At 44.2% G+C, this 27,794-nt stretch overlaps 1 protein-coding gene across 1 annotated transcript; it reads left to right on the top strand.

The window, feature by feature from the left end:
• Window positions 1-2,042: 2,042 nt before the first annotated feature.
• CALM1 (calmodulin 1) lies at window positions 2,043-27,067 on the top strand. Its single transcript, XM_077466770.1, has 6 exons — window positions 2,043-2,191; window positions 9,599-9,629; window positions 19,841-19,984; window positions 24,471-24,577; window positions 24,662-24,797; window positions 26,104-27,067. The coding sequence occupies exons 1-6, from the start codon at window positions 2,189-2,191 to the stop codon at window positions 26,130-26,132; spliced, it is 450 nt and encodes a 149-aa protein (XP_077322896.1). The 5' UTR covers window positions 2,043-2,188; the 3' UTR covers window positions 26,133-27,067.
• Window positions 27,068-27,794: the final 727 nt, after the last annotated feature.

Below are 27,794 nucleotides of genomic sequence, written 5' to 3'. Positions count from 1 at the left end.
GATGATATCAGTGCAGTAGATGATATCAGTGACAGTGCAGTAGATGATATCAGTGATAGTATAGTAGATGATATCAGTGCAGTAGATGATATCAGTGACAGTGTAGTAGATGATATCAGTGATAGTATAGTAAATGATATCAGTGCAGTAGATGATATCAGTGACAGTGCAGTAGATGATATCAGTGATAGTATAGTAGATGATATCAGTGCAGTAGATGATATCAGTGACAGTGTAGTAGATGATATCAGTGATAGTATAGTAAATGATATCAGTGCAGTAGATGATATCAGTGACAGTGCAGTAGATGATATCAGTGATAATATAGTAGATGATATCAATGCAGTAGATGATATCAGTGATAATATAGTAGATGATATCAGTGCAGTAGATGATATCAGTGATAGTATAGTAGATGATATCAGTGATAGTATAGTAGATGATATCAGTGCAGTAGATGATATCAGTGCAGTAGAAGATATCAGTGATAGTGTAGTAGATGATATCAGTGATAGTATAGTAGATGATATCAGTGCAGTAGATGATATCAGTGACAGTGCAGTAGATGATATCAGTGATAATATAGTAGATGATATCAATGCAGTAGATGATATCAGTGATAATATAGTAGATGATATCAGTGTAGTAGATGATATCAGTGATAATATAGTAGATGATATCAATGCAGTAGATGATATCAGTGATAATATAGTAGATGATATCAGTGCAGTAGATGATATCAGTGATAGTATAGTAGATGATATCAGTGCAGTAGATGATATCAGTGCAGTAGAAGATATCAGTGATAGTATAGTAGATGATATCAGTGCAGTAGATGATATCAGTGATAGTATAGTAGATGATATCAGTGGAGTAGATATCAGTGATAGTATAGTAGATGATATCAGTGAAGTAGATATCAGTGATAGTATAGTAGATGATGTCAGTGCAGTAGATATCAGTGATAGTATAGTAGATGATATCAGTGACAGTGTAGTAGATGATATCAGTGATAGTATAGTAGATGATATCAGTGACAGTGTAGTAGATGATATCAGTGATAGTATAGTAGATGATATCAGTGCAGTAGATGATATCAGTGATAGTGTAGTAGATGACATCAGTGCAGTAGATGATATCAGTGACAGTGCAGAAGATGATATCAGTGATAGTATAGTAAATGATATCAGTGCAGTAGATGATATCAGTGATAGTGCAGTAGATTATATCAGTGATAGTGTAGTAGATGATATCAGTGGAGTAGATATCAGTGATAGTATAGTAGATGATATCAGTGCAGTAGATGATATCAGTGATAGTATAGTAGATGATATCAGTGAAGTAGATATCAGTGATAGTATAGTAGATGATGTCAGTGCAGTAGATATCAGTGCAGTAGATGATATCAGTGATAGTGCAGTAGATGATATCAGTGATAGTATAGTAGATGATATCAGTGCAGTAGATGATATCAGTGATAGTATAGTAGATGATATCAGTGCAGTAGATATCAGTGATAGTATATTAGATGATATCAGTGATAGTGCAGTGGATGATATCAGTGCAGTAGATGATATCAGTGATAGTATAGTAGATGATATCAGTGATAGTGTAGTAGATGATATCAGTGATAGTATAGTAGATGATATCAGTGATAGTGTAGTAGATGATATCAGTGATAGTATAGTAGATGATATCAGTTCAGTCAATGATATCAGTGATAGTGTAGTAGATGATATCAGTGCAGTAGATGATATCAGTGATAGTATAGTAGATGATATCAGTGCAGTCAATGATATCAGTGATAGTGTATTAGATGATGTCAGTGCAGTAGATATCAGTGCAGTAGATGATATCAGTGATAGTGCAGTAGATGATATCAGTGCAGTATCAGGATTGGGATATTAGTCAGCGGCGTCCAGACTCCTCCCCCTCCCTCCAGTAGCTCGGCGGCCCGAGCGTGGAGGCGTGGCCTCTCTTTTGGAGGAGTGCCCGGGGGCGTGTCCTGTGTGAGGGGCGGTGTGTGGCCGCTGGCGGAGGGATACACGCTCTTATAAAGCGGTGCGGCGCCCAGTCACACCCCCAGCACTGTGTGGAGCCCGGCGTGCGGTGCGGCTCATCTTCTGCTTCTTCTGCCTCCTCCTCCTCCTCCTTGTACCGGCATTCGGATCTGTAATCGGCTGACAGCATGGTACGTACCGCCCGGGGCCTCTCCTTCTCCGCACCCCGGCCCCGAGACAGAGGGGGACCCGGCTCCGGATCTGGACGGATCTCTCGGCTTTGCTCCGGACGGTTGGGGCGAGAGGGGGCGGGGCCAGACCTGGAGCGCGCTACTGCTGGAGCCAGTGCGCGTCCCCGCAGCTGCTGCAAAACCTCTTAGCGGGGCTCTGATGGTGGCTTTTATTATATTATTATACTGCTATGACAATACCACTGTGTGTGTGTGTGTGTGTGTGTGTGCGCGCACTATATCTGCTCATGTATGGTGGTCACTTCTCCATTGGTCGGTCTGTATGTGGGGGGGGGGGGGGGTTAAAGTATGGGGTTTTTACTCCATCAGGAGATGGTGGGAGTAGTAGTAGTAGTAGTCCTGGGTGGGTGCGGTAGTCTGTTCGGTATACAGAGTGAAGATCTCACACAGAAAAACCTTCACTACCCCCAACCAGTCCCTTCCTGTGGGGTCCCCATCCCAGTCCTCAGCTTTGTCCCACCCCATCATGGTCCCCCTCTTCTCTGTCCCCCTCTTCTTCTGTCCTCACATTCCTGTCCTCTTCCCAGATTCGTTGCTTTCCTTTTGGTTCTCCAACCCAACCGGCTCCTCCATGTATAGAGCCTCCTATCTCCATCCTCTGATCTATCCCTGTCCTCCATTCCCAGAGTCATCACTCCCTTCCCAACCTCCATTCCTGGATCTTCTCCATCCTCTTGTTCTCGGGTCTATCCCTGTTCTCCATTCCCAAGTCCAGCTCAGTTATGATCCTGTTTCCAGGTCTAGCCAAGTCCTCCATTCCTGGATCTGCCCCATCCTGTTGTTCTCGGCTCTTTCTGTCCTCCATGCTTGGATCTAGCCCTGCTCCCTCTTCCCAGATCTGCCCCATCCTTATTTTCAGATCCAGATCTGCCCCATCCTCTTGTTCTATGGGATGGGGCTTGTTCTGCCCCATCCCTGTCATCCATTCCCAGGTCCACCTCATTCCTGTCCTCCTTTCCCATATCAGTTATAATTCTGTTTCCAGATCCAGCCAAGTCCTCCATTCCTGGATCTGCCCCATCCTCTTCTCAGATCTATCCCTGTCCTCCATTCCCAGGTCCATCTCATTCCTGTCCTCTGTTCTCCTATCACTTATGATCCTGTTTCCAGGTTTGGCCGAGTCCTCTCTGGATTTGCCCCATCCTCTTCTCAGATCTGTCCCTATCCTCCCATTCCTAAATCTGTTATCCTTGGTTTCCAGATCCATCCTAGTCCTCCATTCCTGGATCTGACCCATCCCTGTCCTCTTGTGATCAGATCTATCCTAGTCGTCATGACCCACAAGTTTTTGGACTTTTCACATCCTCATCCTCTGTTCTCAGATTTCTCCCACTTCATTTACCGATCTCTCATTCCCTTTCTCCATTATGCAGATGATCCCATTTATGTGTTCTGTTCCCACATCAATTAGGATCTTCCGTCCTGAGATCTAACTTGTCCATCCTCTGATTCTTCCTATTCCTGTCCTCTGATGCACACCATTCTCTTCCTTCATTCCTAGATTTCCCCCACCCATTTGATTCCCTGGTTTTTAGAGCTATCCCTGCCCTCTGTTCTGGGATCTTACCCATGTCAGTCTTTAGATCCCCCCCCCCCGCCAATTCCCAAGTGTCAGATGGCTCCTATCATCTTAGATCTGGGAATGGCAGCCAGGGACAGATACATCCCACTCCTGTCCTCTGTTCCCACATTCATTTTGAGATCAGTTTTATGTCTGCGCTCAGTTTCTGACCCATTCCTCTCCTCTCTTCACAGATCTGTCCATTTCCAGATTAATTTGAGCCTTTGTTATCAAATCCAACCTAGTCCTCCATTCCAGATCAGTGTCTGTTCTCAACTCCGATCCATTCCCAGATCTCACCTATCCTAATCTGTTCTCAGATCCATCCTTTTCCACCTCGCCCTTCATCCCCCCCCTATCCAGCTGTGATAACCCCTGTTGTGTGGTTCTAGGCTTGCAAGATATTTGAATCCAAAAGCAATGGCGCGGATTTAATAATCTAGGGCGGTTCGCAGTGCAATATGTGAATGGGGGTCAGTTGATATTTTTCAGCACGGTGGAAATCCTGGTTATCTGAGGTGGTCAGTCAGTGTTGGTGGATTTGGGGGGGGGGGGGGGGATTGGGGTGTTGGTCGTGTCAGGAGATTGTTTGGGGGTTGGTCGTGTCAGGAGGTTGTTGGGGTTGGTGGTCGTGTCAGGAGGTTGTTGGGGGTTGGTGGTGGTGTCAGGAGATTGTTGGGGTGGTGGGGGGTTGGTGGTGGTGTCAGGAGGTTGTTGGGGGTGGTGGGGGGTTGGTGGTGGTGTCAGAAGATTGTTGGGGTGGTGGTGTCAGGAGATTGTTGGGGTGGTGGTGTCAGATTGTTGGGGTGGTATCGTTTTTCTGTCCTTGGCCTGAAGTCTTGCTGCTGTGGGTAGAAGGTGGGAACCCAATTTCCTGATTATCAATATTTGGCTCTTGCACATTGAACTGCCAGTTGAAAGGGAAATGGATTGATATTTCCTCCGTTCTCTGGCTGATCTTCTGCTGTATGAGCCATCCTGGTTACATATTGTGCTGATGGTTTTTTTTTTTGTTTTTTTATACAAAAAAAAATCAGCTTCACGTTTTAATAGACTATTAGTCTTAGATGTATTGTGTAGAGTTCCTGCAGATGCCACAGCTGTTGCGTGTCGTTATTTTTGGGCTGTGGCTGAAGGAAATGAGAACGGAAGACGTCTTGTATACCTAGTAATGGGGGAACCGGCAGCCTTTCTTTCCTCGTTTTCCCCGGAGGACTGAGGCTTGTGCTGGATGCACACAGTATACAGCAGCAGGCTGAGGGGGGTGCCTAGGTCTTTGCTCCACACCTTACAATGTCCCTTGTCAAAGGTGTGGTTGTTACATTCACTAAAATGCATTTTTTTTTAAGACTGCCCTGATTGCTTAGTTGCACAGGTCTTGTGGTTGCAGACAGTCTTTTATAATTGTAATACACCAGACAGCTGGAGTTGGGAGTGTAATATAAAATGACCAAGTTTGTTGCAGATTGTTTCTGCTATGTACCCCATACTCGTATAGATCTTTGAAATCGTGCGTAGCTTGCTTTAGTCCTGAGGTTGCACCGAATTTTAGAATAGTGTTGCTGGGATATAGTGATCCTGATGACTTTGGGTCCTACATAGGGGGTGGGCAGTGGTCCCACTGACTCAGTCCATACACACAGAATGGGAATACCTAACCAATCCCACACTAAAGTGATGAGTAAAAAATCGGCTATGTGAGTCGGCGTCAATACTTATGGGATGGAATTGCAGTCTGACTTTGGGCTCGTGGATATGGGATGGTTGGTGTCCTACAGACTCTGGGCTTGGGATGGACTGGATTCATAAATGTGACTTGGCAGTGGTTGTGGTCGCTGTGGTCATGCATGATGAATGGTGATCCTGACGACCATTGGGGTCCTTCATAGGGGTGGACAGTGGTCCCACAGACTAGACGTATGGGATGCATGGTTGTCAGCAGGTTTTGGGCTCAGGTATGGGATGATTGGTGTAATACAGACTTTGGGCACCTAGATATGGGGGGGGGTGGTGGTGGTCCCGTCGACTTTGTTCATCCTTGCTGAAGTATCTGATCTTTGCTAGAAAAACATGGTTGCCTGATAGGTTTCTGGCTGCACATATATGGCTGTTTTTTTTTTTTTTTTTTTTTCTGGGTCGCATTGCAAAGAGATGTTTGTCAGTAACAGTTACCATACATGGCAGGTGAATTGCTGTACTTAAGCCCCAGTGTCTGTGCTGAAAGATATATAAAGATGTTCTCTGGCAGCTACGGATCATAGTCTTCTTCTGTTCTTGTATGGATTGGTGTCTGCTTTATTTCAGCTCCTCTTACCACAGATGAGGAAATTGCTGTGTTGGTACAACTGTGGCCACCTTGGTGACCTCCTTTTCGGCCCCTCTGTGGTCGCCGGTTGTTGACATGCTTTATTTCAATCCCTGCCGCAGCAGGTGAACTGGCTCACTCTAATGTGCAGAGGTCTTAACTCACCTCTAGCATTTCAGGAATCAAATGTTAATCTCCTTTAGCTGGAACATTTCCGGCTCGCGTGTTCCCAGCTGCGACCCGGCCAGGTTATTTTAAGCTTGTGCTAGAGGCTTAATGTGACATGGCTACAGGTGGAAGGGAATCCCAGATACTGAGCACCTGCTTGTTCCCCCTCTGTGGCTCATGCTGCCTTTTATGTCTTGAACTGAAAAGCTTGATGGTGGACCACCACCCTCAGTGCTTTGAAGAATGAGCCTGTTCTGGTGTAGCCCATTATCATTTTTCTTATGTTCTAGGGATCAATCTAGGTTCAAGCAATGCTTCTATAGCTCATGATGCTACATGTAAATTGAAGAATCTGATTGGCTAGCAAGCATACACATGTCATGCTATTCTGGTTCATGTTGGGTGGTTGCTCTGGCCATCATAAGGAGGAATGGACTATGCGCTAGAAATCTAGGATCAATCGAGGTACAAGCAAATTGGCTATTTATCAAAGATTAAAATATTAAAACTATGATGCACTACTGCATTGTTGTAACACCTAGATACGGGATTAGCAGTCCCTGTGACGGGCTCACAGAACACGCTGCAGTGTGGTGGTGTTGGGGTTGCATATGGGATGGGTGATCCTGATGACTGGCGGGGTCATCCATGGAATGGACAGTGGTGCTACCGACTTGGATCCATCATATGGGATGGATGGGGGTCCCGCTGACTTTGGGCTTAAAGACATGGCATGATTGGTGTCCTATGAACATGTATATTGTAGTGGACAATGGTTCTAGTAACCAGGTTCACAAATATTCGATGGACAGTGTTCCTGTAGACTTTTGGGGTCGTAGCAAAGGGATTATTGGTGGTCCAGCTTTTATTTTTTTTTGGGCTCATAGAACACTTCAGTGGTGTTTGGGGTTTTTTATTTTTTTTGTCCTACATATTGGACGATGGTCTTGACTGTTGATCGTACATGGAATGGACAGCGGTCCTACTGACTCAGGTCATGCATGTAGGATGAATGGAGGACTTTGGGCACATCTTGCTTGGAGCAGTTGTATTTTCAGTCCAGTAACTGACTGTACACAGTGCTGTATTGTTGGTGTTCTGTTCTGCTGGCATAATCTGTAGTTGCTAATGTAGCTAATCTTCAAGAGCTGATATGGATCGTTCTTCCTTATGATGGCCATAATCAAAGGTTCTTGGGTTAGTTGAGGTCAAGGCTCAAGCAATCTGAATCAAGCTATTAAAATATTATGCATGAAGTACTTGAAACAATTTATATTTGCTATTATCAGTCCTATAAATGATTTGGGTTTTTAAAATTGACCAATTCATCTGTATTGATGGGATCTCTGGCAGTTAGTCTTGCACAGTTGACTATCCCACCATGCATTCAAGATCAGGCTTAGTGGCAACTATTTATTTTTTTGATACATGTGTGGTTGCTATTAGTTACTGGATTTGATCCAGCAATGTGCACTAGAGCAGTGGCTTTCCTGTGCCTCTGCCTCATTTCCTGAGATGGCTATTGGCTCCGGCTACTGCACAGCCAGTGAGCCAATGAAGAAGGTAGGGCCAAGCCACCCTCCCATGTGAAAGTAGCCTTAGACCACTTTCATGCTGGGGCAGTTTTCCGGCTTTTTAGCGCTAGAAATGGCCTGAGAACTGCCTCCCATTCTGTGGGGTGGTGCGCTTGTGGGATGTTTGGAGGGGGGAAAGTCCTGCAGGCAGCATCTTTAGGGCAGCTTGGAGCGCTGTAAATGAATTAATAACTTGTATAGTGCTACATATGCAAACTAAATCTCCTCGGGGCACTCCCAAAATACCCCCACCCATTGAAAGGAATGGGCGGTGCTCCCAAAACTGGACTTTTATTCATCTATTTTTATTGTCATGTGACCTTAATGTTCACCCTGCTACCACCTGAAAAGTGCTGCTAAAGCACAAAAAAAGAACGGTGCTGCAATGTGATGGGGGTCTTGATGCCACTTTAAGGTAGTCCATTCTTTAGAGCTGATCTCTTGGTATTTTGCTTTAGACTTTCACACTGAAAGCAGCAGCCATTGGCGCTAAAGTACTAGTTGTAAAGCGGGAGTCCGCCAGGAGTTTTTCCTTTTTTCGGAAAGGGGCGTAATCTACGCCCCTTTCCGCAGATAGCTATGCCGGAAGTGGGTGCAGATACCTGTACTGTACAGGTACCTGCACCCCCCCTCCCCCCTGAAAGGTGGCAATTGTGGCGCCGGAGGGGGGGGGGGGTTCCAATGAGCGGAAGGTCCACTTTAGGGTGGACCTCCGCTTTCAGCACTGCTTTTCGGCCGCTAGCAGGGGTGCTGTGCTTTGAAAGTGCTGCCCGTTCATTCCAATGGGCTGGGTGTTTTTGGGAAAGCTAAATGCTGCATTCCCAGCCCGTCCCAAAGATGCTGCTTGCAGGACTTTTCGGAACGTCCCACAAGCGCACCACCCCAGTGTAAAGTCACACTGAAATGAATGGTGGGCAGTTCTTAGGAGTTTAGCAGAGGCTAAAGTGCCTGGAAACTGCCCCAGTGTGAAAGGGGTCTACCCCCCCCCCCCCCCCACACACACACACCCATCTGATTTGACAGTTTAAATTTACATAAGTCTCACCATATGTGCCTATGGAACAGTTTTAAATCGTTGCGACTGACTTGTAAAGGGTTTATGTGAAACTTCCATGGCTATCTGAACATGAAGTCGCACAGATGTCAGCAAGCTGCACATGAATTTGCATTGATCGGCAGCTTTGAAATCACACAAGTAGAGTTTTTGTGAAGCTGCATTCAGTGCGGACTGGGTGTAAAGTCTTTCCTGTAAGATTACTTGTCAAACCTGGAATGTTGGTGGTGGGGGAGGGGCGGTGTTTGCTTCCATGCGTTTTTAGCATGGCTGCAAGAAGCCATAGAACAAATTCCTCTTGTGCTTTTTGAAGAGCATTTATGGCTGTAATAAGGATTTGGAATGTCCCATCTATTGATCAGAGGTCCTGATTAATGTGGGGGAGGGGGTGAATAAGATTACAACGTATATGAAGGATAATGAACGCCTGCCAGAGGCAAAGTCCAGATCCCGTGCTGGTGAACCTCGTTCATAAGTCTGTGTCATGATTGTTAATGAGGTGTCGCTGCCCCGCCCTGTACTCTAGGAAAGGCTGGGTGTGTACACCGCCTCGTACTTGTATGAAAGCCAACACACTAATTGCCTGAAATGTCTGCATTGTGTGCCAAATACTATGGATGAACAAAAATGTTCAAGTTTAAATGTGGTTTTGATTATTTTTCTTTTTTTTTTCCTCCCTTTATAGGCAGACCAACTTACTGAGGAGCAGATTGCTGGTGAGTAATTCTCCTTCCCTGTGTTTTCTGGGTACTTGGTGTGGTTTCAGGCTATTTGTGGCATGCAGTGACTAAGCCTGTTTACTAAACAAATTCTCTCCATGGACAAGGCGTTTGCTGGCCGAATGCTGGAGGTATTGGCCTGCATTGCCTTTGCCTGCTCTGTGCATCGAGTGCTATTGATCGGAGGACAGATCTGGTAAATCGGGGCTTGATAAATTTGCTTTGAGGGGCCGGTTCACAGCATTTGATGCAGTCCAGTCTGGTGTGGGGTTTTTTATTTTCTGCATCAAAAACACATTGGAAGTAGATTCTATGGCATAGTTCACACCAGGGTTTTCCAGTTTCGGGAAAAGAACATGATGTACTTTTCCTGGACTGTACTAGAAAGCAGTAAAACATATCAAACGCACAGGAACCTAGTACAGTGAGAAATCTGGAAATGCACCAAAAACTCATTAAACGTGCATGTAAAAATGCATCTGGAACAGATCTGGAGTGCTTTTTTTTGTGATGTTAACCAGCCCTGGGTCTAAGAGCCAGGTTTTTAACAAAGCTTTTTCAACAAAACCTTGTATAGGGCAGAAACAACTTTTTGATAAAAAAATCAACTTTTTTAATCGATTAGTTGGCCTGCATACGGAATGCATTTGTTTACATGTCAGAAAATACAGTGCAGCACAGTACTGTGTGTGTCCTATGACGCCCTAGATCACTGATGAACCTTGGCACCCCACATGTTTTGGAACTACATTTCCCATGATGCTCAACTATAATGCAGAGTGCATGAGCATCATGGGGAAATGTAGTTCCAAAACATTTGGGGTGCCAAGGTTCGCCATCACTGCCCTAGATCAAGGGTCGCCAATTGCTAAACAAAGGTTTAGTTTATGGTCCTTCAGACTTTTGGGGGCAGTCCTTATTCTGGCATTGGTGGTAGGGAAATTTTGTCCAAAGGGCGCATCCAACCCCCTGCGCTGCAGTTCTGGGGATCACTGCCCTAGACAATAAAATGGTTGGGTGTCGGTTTTTTTTTTTTTTTTTTTTTTTTTTTTTTTTTTTTTTTTTTTTTTGTGGTTCTCAATCCTTTACTCAAGTACCCCAACAGACCAAGTTTTGAGATTTTCTTAGACCCCATTCACACCTGAGCGTTTTGTAGCTTGACGCCCAAAGCTACAAAACGCTGGAGGGGAAAAATCCATTCTCAATGGGGATGGTTCACATCTCCACTCAGTCGCCTGAAGCTCAAACAAGTTCCGGACCTTTTTTGTCGAATCGGGCTGATTTGGGCGTTTTTTCTTCTAACATTGGTGACCTTTTGCCCTGCACAAATTCGCGGCGAATCGTGGTAAAAACCGCCGCAAAAAATGCTTAAACGCTACGCTCAGGTGTGAATGCAGCCTCAGATAACATAGCTGTCCAAAATACCAAGCAATTGACTGATTTTAAAGCACCTGTGCAAGATGAAGGAAAACCTGCAAACATGGCCTGTTGGGGGTACTTGAGGACAGGGTTGGGAACCACTGAAATGGAAGATGAGGTTGCACTGAGTAAATGCCAAACCTTATATCTGCATGAGCCTGTAAAATGGCGACTAACTTCAGTTCCCTGTATCTTCCATAGGCAGTGCTTTAACCGCTTAAGGACTGCCTCCTGCACATATACGTCAGCAGAATGGCACAGCTGGCCACAAGCACATACCTGTACATTGCTCTTTAAGTGCCCAGCCTCAGGTCGTGAGCACGCTCCTGACCCAGTCATGACCGTGGCCATGGGACCAGCGGACCCGATTGCCACTGGTGTCCCGCGATCGGGTCACAGAGCTGAAGAACAAGGAGGTCTGTGTAAACAAACCTTCTCATGCTTCCTACTGAGCCTCACTGATCATCTGTTCCCTGTTATAGGGAGAGACTATCAGTGATGTCAGATGCCAATCTATGCCCCTCTACAGTTAAGAAAAACCACACTTAAAGTGTGTGTGTGTTTTTAAAGCCAGCAGCTACAAATGGTGCAGCTGCTGACTTTTAAAATGGTGACACTTGCCCGCCCAGCGCGCCCGTGATGTCGGCACCCGAAGCCGATCTCTCGGGTGCTGCCGCCGCCATCTAGGGTATGGGATTAAGGAAGTGGAGCCCTTCGGCTTCATTTCCCGGTTCCCTACTGCGCATGCGCGAGTCACGCTGCGCAATAAGGATGGTCCCCGCTGTCTCTGGGATCCGTGTGTTTCCCAGCAGGCAGCGGGGGACTTTCGGAAAGGGGCGTAGATTCTGCAGAATCTACGCCGAAAGTGGGTGCAGAATACCTGTACTGTACAGGTATCTGCACCCCCCTCCCCCCTGAAAGGTGCCAATTGTGGCGCCGGAGGGGGGGAGGATTCCAATGAGCGGAAGGTCCACTTTAGGGAGGACCTCCGCTTTAACCCTCCCTGCCGCCTACTGGTTAATGCCTTCACTGCCAGTGAAATTTACACAGAAATCAGTGCATTTAAATGGCACTTTTTCCTGTATAAATGACAATGGTCTCAAATGTGTCATGTCCAATGTAGCGGTCGCAATAAAAATTGATTGCCACTATTAGTAAAAAAATTAATAAATGCTATAAAACTATCCCCTATTTTGTAAATGCTATAACTTTTGCGCAAAAATCAATAATCGCTAATTGCATTTTTTTTCCCCCAAAAATAGATAGAATACGTATTGGCCTAAACTGAGGAAAATTTGTTTATTTTGGGGGATATTTATTATAGCAAAATAAAAAAAATTTACATTTTTTTTTTTTCAAAATTGTTGCTCTATTTATAGCGCAAAAAAAAGATTTTGCAGAGGTGATCAAATCCCACAAATAAAGCTCTTTTGGTGGTGGAAAAAAGGATGCCAATTTTGTTTGGGAGCCACGTTGCATGACCATGCAATTGTCAGTTAAAGCGACACAGTGCCAAATCACAAAAAGGGGCTTGGTCCTTTTGGCTGCAAATTGGTCCGGGGTTTAAGTGGTTAAGAGCCCCCCCTATAAAAGTTTAGCATTACAAAGGAGGTGTTGTGCTAGAACAGGATGTGTGGAAGAAATCCTAATCTGTCCAGCTACTAGAACTACATGTCCCAGACAATAGGAAGTGTGCATCCCTGTACTTGGTGCAATCAGTGAGTGGGCTGACAAAAGCTGCGGTGCCAGGAAGCTATTTCTAGTCAACCTGGTGCCTGGGATTTGTTGAGCCCTATGGTAAGATGCCCATGTGATCGGCGAGCCCGAGAAGGAATCTGCCAGCGGTGGAAGCTTACCAAAGAGCTGGTTGAGGACAAGATGGTCCCCGGTCATCTGACTCTCAAAGGTGGGCGCTGCATTGTCATGTCCAGCCTTGGCAGATGTAAACACTGCTGTTTCTTGGGCTGGGAAGCCTGACCATGGTTTTTTGTGTGGAGTTTTTATTTTTATCTATTTTTTTTTTTTGCATTCCAACAACATATTCTAATTTTAAACATTTCTAAAGGTCATATATAACGCTTGTTTAGAAGATTTTGTCCCTCGATGTCTGCTGTAATATAAAAATAGAATTAAAAATTGTTATACAATTGTGTCCTGGATGTTCCTATTTTGATTGTGGGCATGTGAAGCCCACAAGCACTTTCTTCCTGGTTACAGTGCACCCCATTCTCATGCATGTGCAGTAATGTGCCATAGCAATGCTGTAAAGTAAACAGGTTGCAATATTTTGTCACACGGTATTTGTGCAGTGGTGTTTTTAAATGCAACTTTTTGGGGGGAAAATAGCCCCATTTTTTTTTTTTTTTCTTGTATGTTAAAGATGTTACGCCAAGTAAATGGAGATAGATATTTTTCCAGGAGGGGGGGGCGGCAGGGCCACGCTCCTCCAGGATAACAGCAGCTTTTGGCTGTATTGGTGGTTATCCCTGCATAGTGAAGCCCCTGCTCTAAACGGTATGATGCCTGCAGCTGTGGCATCATCCCAGTATAACTTCCCCTGCAGAGATAGATATATATATATATATATATATAATATTCTCAAACATGCACTCCTTAGGTGATATACATTACATGCAGACAGTGACAGTGCATGCACTCAGAATGTCAGCGGTGTGCAGGCACCAATGGAAACCTTTGTTCTAAGGTAATTTCACAATGAGCTAGTATGCATTGCATACTATCTCATGCCTTTATTTTGTCTTGTAGGTTTTTATATATAGTGTGTTCTCCCAACCTCTCTAATTTGTGATCTCTACATGGAGATACTGTAGCAACTTTTCCTAGAAACTTGCAGCTTTAACTTTTAGGGGAAGTTGGTTGGTTTTTGTTCTGCAGCTGAGAAATGTTCTCACGGTAAGGAAAGGCTCACTGCTACTGTCTTGTGAAATTTGACTTTGTCTCACCAGATAAAGCCTCGTGGGTAGATTGCTGCAGTCAGTATGCTCATCTGTTAGCAATTTTTTTTTTTTTTGAGTCTGTCCTTGTGCTCCATGTCTAGCTTTTTATACAGGGTTTCATTTATAAATTGCCAAAATACACTCAGAGAAGAGGGAGCGTACCAGCCTTGTGTATTATCCTTTGAGTATGTGTGTTTATTGAAAATATCAAAAAGGAAACTACACAAACTATCTCCTAAAATCTTGAGATAAGACAGAAAAAGTAGTCAAATACTTAATTGGTCGCTGGCCACAATAAGTGGAGCGGACGGAAGACCGCTCTGTGTCCACGCTGTATATGCAGAGCGGACATGGACACAACCCACTCTACTGTGGGCCCCCCTATCTGATCCAACCAGATGGAAGGGGATACCCTTCTGTGTGGTTTTTGTTTTTGTAGATCAGATTGGAGGTAGGTGGGTGCAAATAAATACAAGTCCATCTATAGAGGTGAATGGAGGGTCTGCATGGGTTGAACGGATCATGTGAAAGGGGCCTAAGGCTGCTTTCACACTGATGTGACAGTTTACCTGCACTGCGGGTGCAGTACAGTGCACCTGTGGCTTTCCTGCAGGTGGGCTGCACTTTGCCATCAATGTCTATTATATCCTGCAGGTGTGGTGCACTTTCTGAAAGTGCCCCAAATCCACAAAGAATAACAGAAGTCTGACTCAGTGCAGGTAACCCGAAGGTGCAATGCACTGCGGATCAGTTTGAAAGCAGCCCAGTAACAACTGCAGAACAGATATGCTCATATATACACTGCTTTTAGTAATGAGCGTAACTTTTAATAAGTCTTCCATTCAGCTATCACCAGCTGTTGCTGTCCCAGGCAGAATGCATTTGGTATCGCTCTGCTTGGGACAGGAGCTGGCGCTATACAGGAAGCATTGGCAAATGTGTCTCTGCTCCCTCTGCAGCAGCTTGCTTCCTCTACCGCTGGCTTAATTTAAAACACTGATGCTCTAGGATGGTGGGTTGGCAACCCATGATCAGGGCTTGAGAACCTGCTATCCCAAAGCAGGAGGTCACAGGCCACATCAGAAGGCTCCGCAGGCCACATGTGGTCCCCGGGCCACTGTTTGGGCACCCCTGTGCTAGACACGGGACTCTCCTTCGGCAGTCCCTGAAAAACATTTTTTAAATTTTTTTTTTTTTTTTTTTTTTTTTTTTTTTTTTTTATATTCAAGAACTGCCAAAGGAGAGCCCACTACTGAGCTCTGAGGAAGAGGGGTTGGTCCCCTCAGAACATCAGCGGGTAGTGAATGGTGCGACCTCTGGAGAGTCCTGTTTGTCTAGCATCAGATGCTGCTATTTGACTACTTTTACGGTCTTGTCGTAAGATTTTATGAGAGCGTTTGTGTATTTTTCCTTTTTGATGTCTTCAATAAATACATACTCAAAGGATAATGCACAAGGCCTGTGCGCCCTTTTTCTCTTTCCTGACTTTTAGGGTCCCCCACCCTTGAGGGCAGCAAGGCTAGTGTCAGTGTTTTTTCCATAGCCGGTCTGGTGTTCCGCCCAAACACAGGAGTTTTCGTTTTGTTGTTTTACCAAAATACTCACAATGGCATAGTCTGTGCTTCCACATGGGCATGGTGGGTTTTTTGGTCAGTTTAAGGGCACTTTTTTATTTTATGGATGGGTATTGCACACTTCTGTAGTGCTCTTGGGTTCCACAGTGAGTATAACAAGCATGCTTTACTGCATATACAGACTGATTTTACTGCTGTGGGTTTAGTAACTCTAAGGAGTTAATCCTCTGCACTGTGTAAAGGCTGTTGGATCCTGTCTTCTCTGATCCTCCCCTTCCACTGACAGTACAGAGCCTTGGGGGCACTCTGCACATGCTCAGTTTGGTGTGCACTGTTAGAGGGTTTTTTCTTGAAGGTGCATGTGATCAGCATAAGGCCAACTGGCACTGTCCAGACAGAGGGTCAGGGTTCCTGCTGCTTCATAGGACAGAATGAAAACTCCTACAAATTTTAACCAGACACTAATAGAAGTTTTAAGACTGCTATATACTGCTAAGGTATTTAACAGTTTTTACTAAAATTGCATTTCCATGTTCTGTGGGAGACCAGATAAAGTGTTACTAAGCCCTGCATTCACTATAAGCACTCTTGTAGATTAGACACGAGTTGGAACCCCTGTTGGGTTTTATTTCTGTCTTCTGAGGAAATTCAGCTCCTGTTCTAGTGACTTGTCACATGAAGTGAGATTTTAATTGTTACCAGAACAGGAATAGTTGGGAAATCTTCCAATAGTTCCTTTTGATAACAGATTTCCTTCACTCTGAAGAAATCACCTTTTTTGGTTCTGTGATGTCGTGCTGTATTATCACAAGGAATGTTTACATTTCTTACAACGACCATAAGTTATCAAAAGTTTTTTTTTTTTTTTTTTTTTTTAAAGGGGCAGTATATAAAAATTAACAAGTCCATGTGCTTGTGTGCAGTAGTGAACACATACATGGGCCTTGCCCACATATGTAGATCATGTTGGCACCACCTGGTAAGGTATTGCTGTGATGGAGCAATAATTCTAGCACTAGACCTCCTGTAATTGAACAGATAACTTGTAGACATTTTTAGGCACCATTCCACAAGCATGCACAATTTTAAATCTGTGTTCTGCTCAATTAAGTCAGCAGCTACAAATACTGCAGCTGCTGACTTTTAATAATTGGACACTCACCTGTCCCGGGGTCTGACGATGCAGAAGATCGGAGCCCCACTCGTCTCCCGCCTCCACTCGGCAGCCCCGTCATTGTAACTGTGGGTACCTGGCTGTGGCTTCACAGCCAGGCACCCATTGTGCGAGCGGCGCCGTGTCATGATTGGCCACAATCATCGGATCTGAGACATGTCCCAGATTGACGAGAGGGAGGGGGGGGAAGAGCTGATCTCCCTTCATGCGCCAAGGAAAGATGTCAAGAGCACAGGTGCTGAAGGAGGCAGACTACGGGGACCCCCTAGCAACAGGGATTTGGAGGTGAGTAACTTTTTTTTTTTTTTTAATGGTGAACTCGACTTTAACCCCTTCCCGCCGAGCGTACACAGATGTGTGTACTCTGCTTCCGGGGGTTATACCAGGATGATGCCTGCACCTGCAGGCATCATTCCAGTACTGTTTTTTTATATACTTTTTTATTCTTTATTTTTTTTTACAGTGGCCGATTGGCTCTTCAGCCATAACAACCAATGCGGCTAAAAGCCGCTCGGCTGTTATGCCGGAGGAGCAGGAGGGGTCGCCCCCTCCTGCCACTGTTACCGGTGCTCCTGCTCAATCGGGAGCACCGATTCACGATCTGCCGCTGCTGGGTAGAGACTGGAATGAAGCATTAAGCAGCTTCATTCCAGTTTCCTAATGGTAAACACGGAAGCGATGTCATGACGTCACTTCCCGTTTACTTGGCTGCCAATGGCGCTGGTTTTAAAAAAAAAATAAAAATATATACAGTATTCAGAATCGCCGTTTTTCAGTGATCTGAATACATTGAAGTGTAAAGGAGGGGTGGGTGGTCTTTCAGACCCCCGATCCTTCCATAAAGAGTACCTGTCACCACCTATTACTGTCACAAGGGATGTTTACATTCCTTGTGACAGCAATAAAAGTGATGTTTTTTTTTTAAACAATTTATTCATTCTAAAAAAAATAATAATAATTTTAAAGCACCCGCCGTCCCCACGAGCTCGCGAAGCAAAACGCATACAGAAGTGACGCCTGCATATTCAAATCACACATGTGAGGTATCGTCGCGATCGTCAGAGCGAGAGCAATAATTCTAGCACTAGAACGCCTCTGTAATGCTAACCTGGTAACCATAAAAATGTAAAGCGTCACCTATTGAGATTTTTAGGTACCGTACTTTGTCGTCATTCCACGAGTGCGTGCAATTATAAACTGTGACATGTTTGGCATCTATCTATTTACTCGGCGTAACATTATTTTTCACATTATGCAAAAAAAAATTGGGCTAATTTTACTATTTTTTTAAATTATTTTTTTCATGAGTGTCAATTTTCCCAAAAAGTTGCGTTTAAAACACCACTGCACAAATACCGTGTGACATAAAATATTGCAACAATCGCCGTTTTATTCTCTAGAGTCTCTGCTAAAAGTTTGGGGGTTCCAAGTAACTTTCTAGCAAAAAATATGGCTTTTAACTTGTAAACACCAAATGCCAAAAATAGGCTTAGTCATGAAAGGGTTAAATCGACAAGTGTATCTTTACTCTTTGTAATATTTTGGGTTGGAAAAGATATATTTTTTTTTTTTTTCCCCAAAAACTGTTTGCAAACCACTGCACAAAAACCATGTGACATAATTGCAACAACTACCATTTTTTTATTTTCTATGGCAGGAGCCTCAAACTGGCAGCCCTCCAGCTGTTGCAAAAATAGTCCCATGAGGCACGGCTGACAGTTACAAGCATGACTCCCACAGGCAGAGGTGTGATGGTAGTGTCACAACAGCTGGAGGGCTGCCAATTTGAGACCCCCATGCTGTTACCAGATTTTTATTTTTTTGTGGATTTACAGCCACTTAAATGTCATGTGTTAGCATGCAGTGTATACTAGCACATGACGCTCCTCTGTAAAGAGGATCCCTTCCAGGAGCACACTGTCACCACTGACAGCTTCTATCTTCCTTCTGGGTTTGCACGCTCCAGTTGCTTCAATGTCTGCGACGGCATGATCCTTGCACAGTGTTCTGAATGGACAGCACATGAGTACACACCATTGATGGCACAGTGCACATGAGCTGTGATGTCACCGGCTGCCACAGACATGAATCTTCTAACAGGGCGTGTTTAGGAGATATTTAGACCCCTTTCACACCACACTGCCCATTGTGTCAGCAGTAAAACGCCGCTATTTTTAGCGGCGTTTTACCACTGGATTTGCGGCGCATTTTGGCCGCTAGCGGGGCGCTTTTACCCCTGCTAGCGGCCGCGAAAGGGTTAAAACCGCCGGCAATACGCCGCAATAGCAGCGTTTTGCCGGCGGTGATGCAGCGCTGCCCCATTGATTTCAATGGGGAGCAGCGGTGGAGTGGTAAATGCACCGCTCCAAAGAAGCTGCTGGCAGGACTTTTCCCTGGTGTCCTGCCAGCGCACCGCTGTAGTGTGAAAGCCCCGCGGCACTACAGTCCACACAGCGGTCACAAACCATGGTAGCTGCTGTGTGGACATGCTTGTCCACTTGGTAAAGGGGCCACTTGTGTAAAGAGGGCACTATAATACGGGTGCAGTCCATTACATCAGTGCTGTGATGTAAAGGAACTGAGGACACTGATATAAAAAGGAGGGACTGTGCTGTAAAGTGGGCTTGTGCTTTGTAGTAGGGTGGGGAGCTGAGGAGGCAGACTGAATATTCCCCCCCCCCTTGTGAAAATTGTCTGCTACCAGAAAGGTTGGACCACTCCCTTACTGCATTCTATGTAGTAAGGTAAACTTTCTGCATGCAGCTCCCCACCTAAATTTAAAGAGCACTTGAGCCTGCTGCAGCGATGTTCAGGAGGACCTCCTCATTGGTGCAGACACAGCAGCGGGAGCCAATGGCTCCTGTTCTTGGCCAGTGGTGAGGTGGCAGGAGCAAGCACATGTGCCCTGTAGCTTTGTGTGTGGGCAGAGAAGCCAGGAGCACTGGCAGGTCCCCAGAAAAGGGTCGGTTTCTGTGCAAAACCAATTTTATTTAAAACAAAAATCTTAATTACTGCTTGCTATGAATTGATTTGTTTACATTTGGTGTACTTGTTGAAGTTGCATTTCTGTATCTTGTTTTGCAGAATTCAAGGAGGCTTTCTCCTTATTTGACAAAGATGGAGATGGCACCATCACCACTAAAGAACTTGGCACAGTCATGCGATCACTTGGACAGAACCCTACTGAAGCCGAGCTGCAAGACATGATCAATGAGGTGGACGCTGATGGTGAGTTTTTTTAGTTTTGGGCACAAACGTACCTGATATTGCTTCAAGGGGTTTTACCAGGGTGATGCCTTAAAGCAGATGGTCGGCTTTATTGTAATGGCAACAAATGCAGCTCATCTGTTACAAGCAGCAGGGGACATTGTGTCTCAACCACTGCCGCCACTTGCCTGGGCTCTCCTGTCCCACTGGGAGGCCCGAGCAACCACATGTCCACTGGCTGAAGACTTCATTCAGGTCTCGGATCTAGTAACCCGGAAGCGATATGATGCCACTTCCCATATTACTGCCATCTTAAAAGCACCAGTTTAAAAAATGGAATGCTTTCAAGTGCAGACGTGGGGTTTGGGGTCCCCCAATCCCTCCATAAAGGGTACCTGTCACAAGGATGTTTATATGCCTTGTGATGGTGTAAAAGTACAGACTTTCACCACACAATATCGGCCTGAGAGGTGGCTGAAATATTGGTATCGGCACCAAAAAGTAAATCGCTAGTGATGCCTGAGCCTCCATCCTTGGGTGAGCGAGCTCACCATCCAATGACTGAAGTCGTGTCATCCCCTTCCTCTCCTGCTTCTGAGCGAGTGGTACAGGACTTAAATGTTATGGGGTGCCCTGTGGATTCTGATGGAAAGGGGGCTTCTCAAACCTCCTACTTACATCAGTTCTCATTTTACACCATAGTCCACAACCTTCCCCAAAAAATATTGCTGTGTGCAGCTAAAGTGTTGGGGCTTGACTCGAAGAATCTGGTTATCTGGGAGTGTGCCCACTTTATAACTCTGCCTTTGAGAATGAACTCTTCCCATCACATTTAGGACTTTTTGGAAGACTGGCAAACACAGGAAGCAGAGGGAGGTGCATATTCCAGGAAGTACACGCCCACGGACTCCGCTAGATGGTCTGCAGGGTGGATTTGTTTTAAATCAAGTCTTTAAATCCTGACCTCGCTAGTAAAGGCATGATTTTTTTTTTTCTATTAATTTTTAAAGTGGTTGTAAACTCTTACAAACCACTTTGACCTACAGGTAAGCCTAGATTAAGGCTTACCTGTAGGTCCAAGAAATATCTCCTAAACCTATACAGTTTAGGAGATATTTACCCATAGACATCGGCGCACTGGGCAGGCCGCAGATTGCGGCGAATCACAGCGCCGGAGCAGCGAGACCCAGATGTCGCTCCGGGATCCATGGCAGTGGCGAAAAGGAAGACTGAGGACTGCTTTGGGGGCTTTGTTCTCAGGTAAGTTATTCATAATGAGCTAGTATGTTATGCATACTGGCTCATTATGCCTTTGGCCCCTTTCACACTGACGTCCCGTTCAGGCCCGCCTGTCAGTTTTTCAGGCGGACCTGAACGGGTGCTCCATAGAGCTCTATGGAGCGTCGGATGTCAGCGGTGACATGTCCGCGACATCCGACCCGCTCCGATCCGAAAAAGTAACGGAGGAAAAAGCTATTTTTCCATCCGTCTGCGGATCGGGTGACGACGGGCACTGCGGTCCGTCGTCATCCGATCTCCCATAGGGGAGAGCGGCGCTGTGACAGGTCTGTCCCTGTGCAGTGTGCAGAGACGGACCTGTCATCTCCCTGCTCAGCGGGGATCGGCGGAGTGATCCCCGCTGAGCAAACGTATATCCACGGGGCGGATCAGAACTGATCCGCCCCGTGTGAAAGGACCCTTTGCCTTACAGGGTGTTTTTTTATATTTTTGCCTTTACTTCCTCTTTAAAGGGCAATTGTCTGTCCTGCAGCAGCTCCTCCTCTGACCTGCTGTTGACTCGCCGACGGTCCCATTCACTTTAATGGGATGGCTGGTGTGGCAGCAGGTGAGTGGATGCCTGCTAATGGGTGTCCTTTAATGTAAGGACTTATTCTTGCTGGTAATAGGAAGCCTTCATTGTTTACAAATAAGGACTTATTTAGAATAAGCTGTCAGGTTAGTAAATATTCCTAAACTGGGTCTTTTACGGCCTGCTGCCATTTTGCTCAAGGGAGGAATAAAGCACATCAAGCTATGTGCAGAAAGATCACGGTTTATAAGCTGCTTGGGTTTCACTTTTTTTTACTGCTTGCCCTTCCTCCTCACACTTGGAGCCCGGTACAGACTCATTTCTCTTCAGTTTAGTGTACATAGATTTGCAAAATGGCATAAAGGAATATTCCTGAACTTTGTTTTATCTCCTGGTTACTGTGAAATGGTGTGCCTCAATGAAGGGCATGTTATCTCAGCTTGCAGAGCTTGGATTCATTGAATGAGTTTACCAAAAATGTAGTTTGCAGAATACAGCATTATGCTCCATTTCATAATGAAACATATCTTAAATAAAAAAACTCTCTAGACTCTTAGCCCAAAGTTTTTTAAAGGTTTTTTTTGTATAATTTATTGCCCCTCTCCATTTGTATTCTTTGGGCCTAGAATTTAGGACCAAATGGATGCAACACCAACAACTCCAAACATGTAGTCAATCTTTGACACACAAGTCTTGGTAAAATTTTAGGAGGTGGATAGTATTTTGGATTGTTGTATTAATTGGAAAATGGATACATGCATAGATTCATAAGGTGATCGAGGACTCTAGTTTCGATTAAAAGGCAGTTTTTAAGGATATAGATGAGTTTACTTGTATAACTGCTGTATCTATAAAATATCCAATTTTTTTTTTCACATGTTTTCTAAAATGAAACTTTTAGGCCACATGGACGTTTTTACAGCAGCTTTTTTTGCAGCTTAAAAATGTCCATGTTAGTCTATGGCTTCATGCCCACCTAGGCTTTTTTGAGCTGCAAATGGCATAGGCATTTTTAAGCTGTAAAAAAAAAAAAAAAACCCAGGACCAGTGCGTTCCATGGCGTGGAGCTAGAGCTGTAAAAACGCGTAACATATTTTCTTTTCTGTGGCATTGTGGGAAATTTGGGAGTAAAAATCGCTCTTTTAATGCCAATTTTTCCAGGTGTCAGAGCTAGCTTTGCAGCCAGTTTTTTTTAAAACGTCCGTGTGCATGAGCACTTGTAAAATAGATTATATAAAGTTGATCAGCACAACCAGAATATGAAACCAAATACTTATTATAATCCATTGAAAAAAACACAGGGAAGGTACACACACCCCTGGATGATGCATTTCAACACGGGTCTCTCAAATCCTTTGAAAAAGCTAGAGTTCTCCCTAAATCACACATAACCTGTTTATCTATTTTATACTTCCCAAAGCCTCTTTGTTTGGCTTTGTGGAGGGTAAACCTGTGCAGAGGCAATTACATCAGTTGACAACATTGGTGAAATGGGGGGAAGAGAGAGAATGTAGACTTAGACGGTTGAGAAAACTTACTTATTTGCAAAGTTTTGAAACAAAAAACATTTTTTTTCTCAATTTTCGGTATTTTGTTTAGCAAAAAATAAAAACCGTAGAGGTGATCAAATACCACCAAAAAGCTCTATTTGTGGGAAAAAAAATGATAAAAATTTCATTTGGGTACAGTATAGCATGACCGCGCAATTGTCATTCAAAGTGCGACAGCGCTGAAAGCTCAAAATTGGTCTGGGCAGGAAGGTGTTTAAGTGCCCAGTATTGAAGTGGTTAATCTTAAAGACCACCCCTCTACCCTTCGATTTTGGATAACTATTTTTTGTTTTTTATTTTTTTTTGGTAAACTCATTCAACGAATCCAAGCTCTGCAAACTGAGATCATGCACTGCTTTGATGCATTCACACAATTTCACAGTAACCATGAGATAAAATCTTCAGGAATATTCCTTTTATTCCATTGTTTTGCAAGTCTATGTACACTACCAACTGTATGAATCGGTTCTGATATCGCTGTTTTACTAAGCTGATAGCTGCTTATTCTAAATAGGAAACCTTCATTTTGTTTGCAAGTATTAAATATTCTAACTACCAGCAAGAATAAGTCTTTACATTTAAAGAGCACCTGTCATTTCAGATCCAGCAGCACTTTATAGCGGGTATCCGCTCGCCTGGTGCCGCCATGTCCATCACCTTGTTCCTGCTGGCATGTTAATGGCACCTTGACTCACAACAGTCCCATTCACTTTAGTGGCACAACAATGGGTCAGGAAGAGGAGCCGCTGTAGAACATGACAGTTGCTCTTAAAAAATTTAAACCTAGCCTTTTTTACTAATAACTTAAATCAAATCCACCCTAATTGGAACATCTGGTTTCCAATGTGGCATGAACGAGCACATACCCCTGATCCATCTCCGGTTTGGACCTTTATAGCTGGTAGCATGTCCCATGTTTAACGGTGATTTGTGTGCTTTGCATTTAAAGGTGCATGTTGAATAGCAGATCACAAGGAGACCATTATTGATGGTGGATTTGCTTAAACTGTGACCACAAACATGCCATGAAATCACATACCTGAAGCAGTTTGTTTTCAGTACGTCTTGTGGAGAGCTGTCAGGTCACAATAGACACATGGGCGTTTGTGGTGGTGACCCTTCTGTAATGGGATCTCTTGTTATGCAGGCAATGGCACAATCGATTTCCCTGAATTCCTGACCATGATGGCAAGAAAAATGAAGGACACAGACAGCGAGGAGGAAATCCGTGAAGCCTTCAGAGTCTTTGACAAGGTAACGGCGCGGTCTTGGGTATTGTCACACCTGACTGGAGGGTTAATGATGCACAATGCTGATGCAGGTTTTTTTTGCTTTCAGGATGGTAATGGCTACATCAGTGCTGCTGAGCTCCGCCATGTAATGACTAATCTAGGAGAAAAACTAACAGACGAAGAGGTAGATGAAATGATCAGAGAAGCAGACATAGATGGGGATGGACAGGTCAATTATGAAGGTAAGGACATGTGCCAGTGGCCAGCGTTTCCTTTGTCTCACTGGGGTATTGGAATAGACATTTGGGAAAGACACAAGTGACTAGTCCTCCAAGATGGGAAGGTATGCTCCTGACATGTCTCTGCTAAAACGTGGCTTTGATTGGGGCATCTGTGCTGATACAAGCTGTTTTAGGAAGGACATATATGGGGTGCTAACGTGGATTTGCTGTTTTTCAGCACTCTGGGCTACAGCCCAGTTCACACCTGGCTGTACAGTTGAAATTATGGATATCTTGACCTGCCCTCTGGCCCACAGGATGTGAACCATTTTATCCTCCAAGACCCCTTTGCATTGCACCAATACTTTGATCTGTGCAGGGGTAGAGCAAGTTTCTTTATTCCCCCAGCAGAATATACTTTCCCTTTTCTCCCAGTTTACTCCCCAGCTTGGTTCAGCTGCTGGGAGTTGGCGTTGTGTAAGCTAAGTCCCCAGCATTTTTCTTCCTCCCTCTTTGGTGAAATGTGCAGACAGTGTGATGGCAGACAAAGGGGTTGATTTACTAAAGTGCAGTTGCTTAAATCTGAGGGGAAGCTCTGATTTTATCCAATCGTGTGCAAGCTAAAATGGCTTTATTTTCCTTGCATCTACAGTGACTGCACTTTTCTCTCCTTTGCATTTTTGCATGTTATGTCCAACATAAACATGCATTTGGAAAGGTAGCAAACTGAATGTGCTAAATGGGGCGGGGGTTTATGCGCTACTAAAGGTGTACTGGGGGATGGCAATGCATCTTGGGCAGAAGTCTGAATGGGCTGTAAAAAAAAAAGGTGTTAGGCTGGGTTCACACTGGAGCGATGCAGGAACGCCGCGAATCCGTGGCGGGTTCCCCTATCGCATGCCTCCCGGCAGCAGTTCACACTGCCCTATGCGAACTGCTGGGAGTGTCAGTGAAACCTTAATGACACCCCCAGACCAGTCCACATATCGCAGTGCGATCTGCAAACTCAGACAGGAATCGGATCGCATGGTGTGAACACCCATGTGATCCGATTCTGCTGCGGACCAAAAAAAGGGTGCCGTGCAAGTTTGTGGCGGGTGCGATGCGAATTCAGCCATACTATCTGTATGGCTGAACTCGCATCGCACAGAGATCGCATGTGATTTGCACTGCAGTGCGAAACGCATCCAGTTCTCGTAGCCGCTCCAGTGTGAATCCAGCCTTAATCTTTAGTAACAGGTTATACACCCTTTAAGGTATGTGAGGTTAGTTGGCTGTCATCTCACTTGATCACTAACCCATGACCTTTGTTTTTTTTTCTCTGTAGAATTCGTACAGATGATGACTGCAAAATGAAGACTTGCCCCCCATCTCCCTTCTAGAATCAAACTGAATCCTTTACTTACCTCTTGCAAAAATGTTCATTTACTCATTCTGTTTCTGTATAGCAAAACTGAATGTCAAGAAATTACCTTCTGTCCACAAAAAAAAAAAATTCTGCATGTAATGGTTGGTGGTCCTGTCCCCAAAAAAAGATGAGTTTAAACATCAAAGTTTCACAGTATATAAATACTTGTACTACCTTTATAACAACAAAGGAAGCACTTGAAGGACTCCTTAAGTTCCATTTGCTAAATGATTACTACACTGTTTGGGCTGGCCAGTTTTAACATGCATGCAGCTTGACAATTGAGCACAGATTTGTATTTAAAATGTAAAAAAAAAAATCAAAAACAAAAGCGAATCGGCCGTCTTTGGCAGATCGTGTTAATGAAATTTGTAGTATAAAAAAAAAATTGTCATAGCTGGCTTTACTTTAAAATTGGTTTATACCTCAGGATGGTATGCAGCAAAATGGTTGAAGGGTGCAAGTGTTGAGGAATCTACCCCGCCCCCCTCTCCTCCCCCCCCCCCTTTCTGGTTGAAATGTTTTGTACCTAGTGTGCTTCAAGATCCAACCCTATTGGAAGATGCCTGTTTTCCGGGTTTTAAAATGTTTGTGCTACGCTAGAGTTGAGACGGGAGTTGGGGCTGTTGTACCATTCATGGTTTTTAAAACAAAAAAAAAAATTGTTCACCGCCGGGGAGCATCTTTGGACTCTCTAACTTAAGACGTCTGTACCAGACTTGGAGCCGACAAGATTCCTATGTCAATATAGGACTACAGCACAAAAAAACTATCAACAGAAAGGCTGTTCAAGAAATAAAAAAAAAAAAACTTCAATATGTCCATTCCAAGTTGTAAATGCTAGTTTTATTTTTGTTTTTCCAATAAAAGACCATTAACATAATTTTTTTTATTTTTTTTTTGTTGACGCTTTTAATTTATTCATCCATCCATGTACAGACTACTTTTTTATTTTATTTTTTTTTTCTCTTCATGGTTTAGCTAGTTTGTTTGACATCCTAAATGCAACATTTAATGTCTTTCCCTTTTTTTTAGAGATTCCTATCCACATTATCTTGGTAGTGATACCGTTTTTGGTTTGAGCTTTGTACAGGCTTTTGCAGTTGGTTTAAATTTTTTTTTTATTTTTTTTTTCTTGCTGTTGGGCGAGTGGTCTTGCCATGCACAGATTGCCGTTCTGCGGTAGAGGTTTTTTGTTGCCCAGAAGTGTTTTTTTTTTATTTATATTTTTTCACGTTTGCATTAACGTCGAGTTTTGCTAAAGTCTTAATGTGACACGGGGGGCCCCCCCCAATGGAAAGCAGCGGTTTTCTTTTGCATGCACAATGTGTACAGACCTAATAAAGGCACATTTTAGCTGTAATCTGAATTTTGATAAATTAATGACTTTTGAGATGTATCCTAGGTATTAACAGCTGTTGACACCTAGTCAGTGTTTTTTGTTTTGTTTTTTGTCACATTTTTCACATGCAAAAAGCTGTATCACTTCTTGAAGATTGACTGACAGTTGGGTCTCAATCTTCAGCTCATGCTTTGTGGTAGGGCAGAGAAGGCGACCTTATCAACTTGGCAATCTGGTTCTATGAAAAGCTTAAAGGGCAGACGGATTC

The sequence above is a fragment of the Lithobates pipiens genome, unplaced genomic scaffold (genome assembly GCF_037356315.1).
Source record: "Lithobates pipiens isolate NorthernLeopardFrog02 unplaced genomic scaffold, aLitPip1_a1.2 Scaffold_37, whole genome shotgun sequence".
Classification (NCBI taxonomy): Eukaryota; Metazoa; Chordata; class Amphibia; order Anura; family Ranidae; genus Lithobates; species Lithobates pipiens.
Note: the sequence above shows the minus strand (reverse complement) of the source record. Positions and strands in the feature narration are given on the sequence as shown.